The sequence below is a fragment of the Rhagoletis zephyria genome, unplaced genomic scaffold (assembly GCF_001687245.7).
Source record: "Rhagoletis zephyria isolate East Lansing unplaced genomic scaffold, Rhagoletis_zephyria_1.1 Rzeph_scaffold_07922, whole genome shotgun sequence".
NCBI lineage: Eukaryota > Metazoa > Arthropoda > Insecta > Diptera > Tephritidae > Rhagoletis > Rhagoletis zephyria.
Window position 1 is genome coordinate 1 of NW_016165004.1, and position 8,749 is coordinate 8,749.

At 33.0% G+C, this 8,749-nt stretch overlaps 1 protein-coding gene across 1 annotated transcript; it reads left to right on the forward strand.

Moving 5' to 3' along the window:
• Positions 1-1,934: 1,934 nt before the first annotated feature.
• LOC108374623 (EF-hand calcium-binding domain-containing protein 1-like) lies at positions 1,935-4,007 on the forward strand (the record flags this gene model as incomplete). Its single annotated transcript, XM_017630602.1, has 3 exons — positions 1,935-2,058; positions 3,370-3,729; positions 3,846-4,007. Coding segments are annotated over 3 exons (604 nt in total), but the record flags the coding sequence as incomplete, so codon positions are not given.
• Positions 4,008-8,749: the final 4,742 nt, after the last annotated feature.

Here is an 8,749-nt window from a genome sequence, read left to right on the forward strand (position 1 = left end):
CAAGTGAGTTGAAAAGTGTTTAAATGTTGAATTACTATGTAAATTTGTTATTGTGCTCTCATATGTGGCATATCCGGTCGTTTGCTGGAAGAATATCTTAACACCATTAATCAAACAATGCCAGAAAAGTGGTTTTAAAGTTTTTAATTGGGCTTTCAAAAAGTATAATCTTGAAATTTATCAAACCTCACTTTGGTTTCTGACCTTCTTATTATATTTGCTAAACAAGGTGGAAATGAGTAAAGCTGCAAGGATAAAGCGTTTCTCCTTGTGAATTAAAATGTAAAGATAGCGTGACGATTTTTTTACACCACGTAAACGAAGGTCTGACGTTAAATTGTCTCTTTGGGATACTTCCAGCAAACGAGCGATATGCAATTACTTAAAGAAAAGGAGAAAGTATGCAAAAAGCGACAGCATTAAAAAAAATGCAAACAAAATCGAAAAGCATACTGGAAAATGTTGTTATCTCCCATTTGCTACAAGTTTATAATGACTCTTTGTTAAGCAATGTCGAGTCATGTCGTATGAGTAACTTTTAATTACTTGGTGATGAGTTAATGTAACGTATACGCCCCGGTAAATGCACGTTACTGCAATGAGATTTGTACGTGTGTAGTATTGAGTGTAAATTTGCTTTGAAACAGTTGATTTCTATCTAGTATTGAATTTTAATTTCAACATACATACATATCGTTACCTTAATTGACAAAGGCCCTAGCCAACATCTTTTTCGAAACTGCGTTTCTCACAGATTTTGGTAGAATGTATTAAAATAAACCTTCAATAAAAATTTTCCAGTGTTATTACCACAAACAACGGAGTTGCATGCCACTTTTTAAAAAGCTCTACCTGTTTTTGATACCGATTTTATAATGTTTGTTGCTTCTCCTGTAAAATCAAAAATTTGTTGGCTAGGGCCTTTGTGAATTTAGGTGACGATATGTAGCAATAACAAAGGATTTCAGTGCGTGCAATCTTTTCGATTCATTGCGAAAAGAAGGAGTGTTACCATTGACTGTAAAACAGTTTGTTTGCATAAGTCTGAGCTCATATACATACACTGGCAATCAAAAGTGAGTGCATGGTGTTTTTTGTTAGATATTTGCAATGTTTTTCAAGTTAAACTTTTTTAATTATTCTTTTTTATAATAAAATGGTTCATGTTTTAATCGAAGCTAAATAAGTCAAACTTTCTAACTTTATACAGAACGTAGAAAAATTCAACAAATTTTCATCTAAATTTTGAACTTTTTAATCTGAATTTTTAGAAAAATTTTGGTTTCGCAGATAGATCGGTTATGTAATTCTAGTTGATGTTGTCACACAAAGCGGAGGGACCTACAGTTTTACGCCGACTCCGAATGGCGATTGTATTTTTTATGAAAGCTGTTTTTCATGGCAGAAATACACTCGGAGGTTTGCCATTGTCTACCGAGGGGCGACCGCTGTTAAAAAAAAAAAACCCTTTTTTCTATATTTTTTTGTTGCGATGTAGCTTTGACCAGGGCTTGACCCAGGCGCTGCGAAGTGGTAGCGCGCACTGTTAACCACTACACCACAGCGGCGGTCGCTAGAAAAAACATGAACAAAAATTATTGAGGTAATATTCCTTTCATTTAGGCCATAAAAAGATAAATAATACATTTTTTGTTGTTTTCAACATTACTGTACACATTCAAAACCAAGCTCAATTGAAAGAGCACACCTTCTGCCATAATGGGAGCATTTTTTATATTACATAACGTTCTGTTGCGGGGTATAAGGATTTATATGAACGACCCGTGACCTTTACACGCTGCCTAATATTTTCAAAGAAACAAGCGAGTATGAGTATGAATAACTTTTAATCGTTAGGCTTTATTACAGACTCGTGAAAAATTCAATAAATTAAAACTTATTCAACTCTCTTATATGTTTATTTCTTTTTAAAGGGATGAAATAGATGCTTTATGTCGAATTTATCGTAAACTTATATCGAATAGTCAATATGCCGCAAAAACATTGGCGACCGGCAGTTCGAGTGCAGCAATTGTAAAGCCACATGCAACAGTCGAGGTAAGATTTGTATGTTTACGTATATGAGCAAATCTTACATTGGTCGAAAATGGAGGTAGGTACAGCTATCTCAGTTATCCCCAGTTTTGTATAGAGAACAAACGAAATTTTATTTTTTCACAGTATTCCCTATGCACATGTGTATTACTTTCTTCAGGTATACAACAATTTTAGAATGAATTTCGAGTGCGGCAATAAAATTGTAAAAATGGAATTTTAGTTTCTCACAGTCATCTTTTACTCAATGTATTTTTTTTTTTATTATTTGGTTACACACTAGTTATAATACACTAGATCCGTTCGTTTTGGCTAGAAGAACATTTTCGCCATTTAATTTTTACATTGTGAGGTATCTTATATTATTAAAATTTAAAAAATCGTTAAATTTCCAAAACTACAAAATAGCTGCGACAGATAGTTTACATGCTATCATTTTTCTTAATTACGTGGCACACTCTTGCAACTTCACAGATATGTTTTATTAGATGCCGACATCCATTGCCTTTAATACTTCCCAAAGTTATTAAAAAACAAACATTATGGTTTTTTTTTAATGGTAATGGAAAAATAAGGAATTTCGGTACTTTTTCGCCTAGGTAAACGTTTTAAGGTTAAAATTGTTCAAATACTTGATTTATTTTTTTTGTGCCTGTTTTTGGAACTCCATTGATTAAAAAAAATGGAAGAAGAATGGTTTAGCTTTTTTATGCCGAGAGTAGGAAGTGACACTAAAAAAAAAAACTCGTGGGATTTGCTCATATGTATGAATATGAAGCAGACTTACAAAAGCGGTAGCAGCACTGCGCCTCGTTCGGTCTTTGATCGCTTTGCTAATCAATAAATTCCAATGATTTTTTTATTTTCACATATTTACGTACAAAAAAAGTCGGTACGGCACTGTTTTTCCATCGGAAATGTAAAATTTATTACATTTTAAGACTTCGGCCAAAATATTGCAGACAAATAATAAGATTTACGTTACCTGCAAGAATCTAATTTGTTTTTATTGTTGTTAAAATTTCTTCACATTTTTATGCTGATCTTTTAAGCTTTAACTCTTCCATCTTTTTGGAAAAGATATTTTGAAAAAATAATTTTATTTATAAAAATCTCGATTTTTGGTACTATTTTAAAATCGGTCAAGCTCAAGTAGATAAATCTTAATTTTTTTCGAAATATTTTAGCGGAAGTCTTAAAATATAATAAATTTTATAATACCTATGTAAATTCGCAACTTTGTTTTTTGTGAGGCACCCTAATGTACATATACATATGTATTTTGTTTTTCTGCTCTCCCTTCCCCATTTGCAGGGTGTCGATCGCATCGTCTTCCGCGAATTGCTGCACAGCACTTTCGATATTGTCACCGAAGAAATTTTAATGGAACGCATATTTTGTTGTTGGGATCGCGCTCACGAAGGTTTGCCATTGCGCTTGGATGGTTGGTTGACAGGCTTGTCGATTTTTCTGCGTGGTTCGCTAGCTGAGCGCGCTAACTTTTGCTTTCGTGTCTATGACTTGAACGGTGATGGCTTTATAACGAAAGATGAAATGTTTACGCTGTTGCGTAATTGTCTCATCAAACAGCCACAGGATGAGGATCCGGATGAAGGTGTTAAAGATTTGGTGGAGATCGTCTTGAAGAAATTCGATTTGGATAAGGATGGCAAGGTAGGAAAGAAGTGTTTTGATATCTTAAGTCGTTTAGTCGTTTCTTTGTTGTTTAATTTGAATTTACATATGTATATATGTATTTCAAATAACACTAATTGTCATACGGTTTTTAGGTTTCCATTGAAGACTTTATGGGTACAATCGCAGTTGAACCATTGCTGCTGCAAGCCTTTGGCCAGTGCTTGCCTTCAGAAACTGCTACAGTTTCTTTCTTTTCTACATTACAAATTTAAAATGACTTAAAAAAAAACTAACTTTATATTTTAATTAGGAAAAAGTCAACAGAAACCACTCCATCATATGGAAAAATATTTATTAAGTTCAGAACATTCGTCTGCTGCAAAGTTTTGGCAAAAAAAAAACTTTTAAAAAATTTAAAAAAGCGCTGATATAAATTTTAATTGTTTAAGAAAAAGGAGAGCTTCCCCAAAAAGTTTGTGTGATATGCATGATTTGCAAAAATGTTTAATTTAGTTACTTCAGTGCAAACAAAATTGTTATTGATTATATCGTTTTATTCATTCGATATCGTTATTATTATTATATTGCGAGCTTTTTACTTAACACGGCAGCACACAAGAATGAGTCAATTGAAAATCTACATATTGATATGTTCGAATAAATGGATAATAGAAATGCGATTTTTAAATTGGTAAACCATAATCAAAAACAGCTATTAGTTATTTGTATGGACTTGAGAGGTCCAACTTTGCGTGACTTTGCCGCATATTTAGATATTTAGTTCCGCCTGAATTTGAATGATGGGCTGGGTTATGTCGGGCATCGCTTGATATCGGCTTCTTGGCATAGAACTACGAACTTGGTGGCGTATTCACCACACTTATGTGAGAAATAGGCATAGCCTGAAATCGTTCTTGCAGAATATCCATCGTTGCGTCCGCTGTGCGGCATGGAGCGCCGTCCTGCTAACATTTTATTTGGGCCAAGAGAAATAAGTTATCACCGTTCTGTACCGCCATATAAAAAGTGGGCAAAAATAGAATAATGGACGGATTTCTTGGTGGATTAGAGTACGGAGATTTCAAAAATCAAATTTTTTTTTTACCTAGCTCTTACATTTTTCATGGAAACTGAGATTGAAACTGCAAAATTTGATATTCAGAAGTAGTTCCAATACTGAGTAGTTATTTTATTATTTATACAGGGCGTTTTCCTAATAATATTAAAGACTTCAAGGCTTCATTCTATGGCTTAATTCATGGCAAATAAGATTCCCTATATCTCTCTTACGCAAACCCTCTAGGAATGGCAGCTACTTTCATGGTCCTTTTTGACTACAAAATGTTTTTTTTTTAAATTGATTATATCTTTTGGTGTGGATGTCACACGCTTAAAAAATTTGATTCATTCAAGACGACATTAAATACTCAAAAGACAAATATAATTTTGTTTTCCTTTTTATTAGTTACTTCGCACGAACAAGAGTTGTTGCAAAATACTGAATCAAAAATTATTTGTTTTATCTAACGCCGTTTTTTGTTGGATGACAAATCAATTAACCTGGAAAAAATATTTATTTTTTAATAACTTATATGGCTTGTCGAAAAGATATAAGACCGTCATATCGCAAAATAGCTAATCGAGTAAATTAATTAATTCAGACCAGCCTTTTGCAAAATAATACTGTAAAAAGTTGTCAATGTAAATTAAAATGCCATTTACTGATCTAAACTCGAATTTATTTTTAAAGGCTATTGAATGTTTTTGGAAGACATATTAGATAATTTTTTGTTACCTCAGAGGGACTAGCGCAATGATGAACATAAACTCATCCGTTAATTTGTCGTCACCAAAATTTTGCTTATAGCGGCTATGCCCCGAACTTCCATCCATGCCCCACTTACAAACCAAAGAAGCTTTGGTTATGTCACCATTATCTGGGCTTAGTTCTAAAATACTTTGCGTTGTTTTCAGCAATAATGATTTCAGATCAACTTCGGCTGAATATTCAGTCGATTTAATCGTTGGCAGCAAAGTTTGTTTTTTTGTTTGCAATGCGTTTAAGCTCGGTATACAATCTTTATGCAACCGGTTTATTTTTGCACGTAAACTATTATATTTACGATCTGATAAGTTCAGATCTATGTATAGTGCGAGTGAATCAGATATGGGCAAACCTTCGGTACTACTTTCAAAACATTCAACTTTGCTTGCTTTTTTCATTTTTTTCAGAGCATACTCGAGCTCTTCGATGGAATAGTTTTTCAACAAATGCTCTACCCTTCGATTTTTTGTTCTCCGTGAAGCTTCGCAAAATTCTTCTTTAGAAGGTCTTCCCCGTTCAGCACATTTATCCTTATTTCCATTGGAATCCGGAAGGGAAAGGAATGTCCAATTTAGCCATTTAGAATATGTTTTTTCAAAAGCGCTTCTTTTGCGGCCACTATAATTCCACTTATTTTTCATCTCACTATTAAAAAGTTTTATTTTTTGATTCAAAAGTGCTTTGTCGCATTTAGCGTGTATTAATTTGTCTTCAAAAAATGCAGATAATGCAGACACTCTATCTGATGGACGAGTAGAAATCCAGATATCAGCTAAAATTGAGTTTTTTATAATTGAATTCATATTAATATTAGTTTTTTCACTATTTTACGCTTCACTACACAGCACAGAACACTACCGCGTGTGTCTACAGTAATAAACTTTACTATTTTTAAAGAATGTTTTGGCATTTAAGTAATGGAAAATACTGTGGTAACTGTAATCAGTGAAATTTTTTTTTTGCAAAAGTTTATTTTATAACCTTAAAAAAAACGATTTTCTTCAAAAAGCGCTATGAGTCTGTAGACTTTTTTTATATTTCAAATAAAAATCCCCCTCTTTCAAATAAAAGAATAAAAAAAAACATACTTTTACATATTTTTTTTATCCCTTTGTAAACTTAGGAATTTTTTAAATTTTCTGCAACAAATTTTAGGGTGTAGCAAATAGGCCATTCCAGCCAGGAAACTCAATATTTTTTAAAAAGCTCTATAGAGTGGTTTCCTTACAGATTTTCTAATTAGAAAAATTGTGTCTTAAGATAAAGTATGATAAATTGTATTTTTAGCAATTTTTTTTTTAAAGACTCCAGCTAAAGGCATTTTCATAAAAGAAAAAATATATAAAAAACACACAACTTTAAGAGGTTTTTGTGAGAACCTTATGAGATAAAAACAGAAACTAAGTCCAGATCCTTAATCTAGGATAAATTTCCTTTCCAACGATAGCAAACACGTTGACATACGTGACAACAATTTTTTTGATTTTTGCCCGCTCATACAGCACTGTGCGTCGTAGATTAACTGACTGCCTTGCCTTCTCCTTTGCACTCTTTCGTGAACAGCGCCGATGTTCTAAAATTACCTTTGATTCCAGTTTCGGCTCATAGTTTACGAAGCCGGGTTCTCAAATTTGGCCATTAAACGTTAAAAAACCGTGGCGTTTCTGGCAGTGAAAAAGTTTGAAATATCGGAGACAGAGATGGAATTTTTAAATGTGGCATGTCACGCCATCCTGTTGAAAGGTCGTCCAAGGCCATGTCTAAAACTTCCATCCATAAAAAATCATGCATTTGTAGCGCTCACCGTTGAACGAAATGGCGTTTCCGGCAGCATTTTAAAATAAAAATGGGCAAAAGATGCCACCGCATTGTCTTCTCGACGATTACGTGCGGGTTATCCGATCTCCAGTTTTGGTTGTCAACAAAGCCGCTGAGATGAAAATGCGTTTCGTCAGAAAAGCTAACACATGGTGTACATCGTATACTTTGAACACACACGATCGTAGCAATTCGGATTCAGTGATCGCAGTTCCGTAGATTTCACGAAAAATCAGACTGCTGTGGATTGCGTAATAGCCTTAGAGACACACATCGTAGTATGGTATCAATACTGCGATCTATACCATACGTGTGTCACCCTCATACTACGAATCATTGTAGTTGCTATGTAGCAACGAAAAACTACCACTAATATTGATATCGTAATTTTTAAACTATATATGTGTCGCAGGCATTACATAAATATCTAAATGACTAAGTACTATAAAAATCCATGACTAGATTTTTATTTTGACGATAGCAGTTGATGGCTGATTGCTTTGTGACAAATATTAAAGTTATGGCGAGTGCATGAGTAATAAAGTAGGATTTTTGAAAAATATCCAGTATGAAATTGACCCTTACCGAGCTAATAATCAGCTTATCAAATCAATACGAAGCATAATAAAAATTATCAGCCTTATCTTATTTTGTCTAGCAGAACTTTGAATAATGTATTAACTATAATAAACTAACTATCAGCGACCCTATAAGCGTTCTATAAATATACGAATAAGCGTTCTATAAACTTATGAATTAGTAAGAAAAAAGTCACACTCATGAAATCAGCAAAGACCTTTAATCTTTTGCGTAATATTTCTTTTTGATTCCGATTCGATTCGTGGATCGATCTAAAAAAATACGGGAATCGACATACGATTTTTTCTCAATTGATTCATATCGCATTGCACAAGAAAATCGAGAAAATTTTAAGAAAAATTTAAAAAATGAATTTAAGGCTGGTCCAAAAAATGAAGGGGTACTACAAAATTGCATACTCAAATCTTATTTAAAATATTTATAGAGTTATTCAAAGCAACCAAAAAATACTTAAAAATCTTTGCATTGCAAATAGTCAGTATATATGCTTTATTGGGCTAATGTATGTATGTATAATATAATTTTTAAAATAACGGTTGATTTTGAAATAAAGCACAATTTTTTTCTTTTGTGATAAGAAAAGAAACAAAATTTTGAAAACATTAACCATTTCCTTAAGTTGAGTTCCTGTTGAACGCTCATATCGTTGTCTTAATAAAGAAAAACCTTAAATCACTTTACGGATTGTTAGCTAACTGATAGCTTTTGGATAAATCCAGATATTGAAACTTAAAAATTACTTACAATAGTGACTGTAATTTCAGTGTTGGTGAGGCTGGCAGTGTTTTGTTTTTAACCGACTTCCAAAAAAGG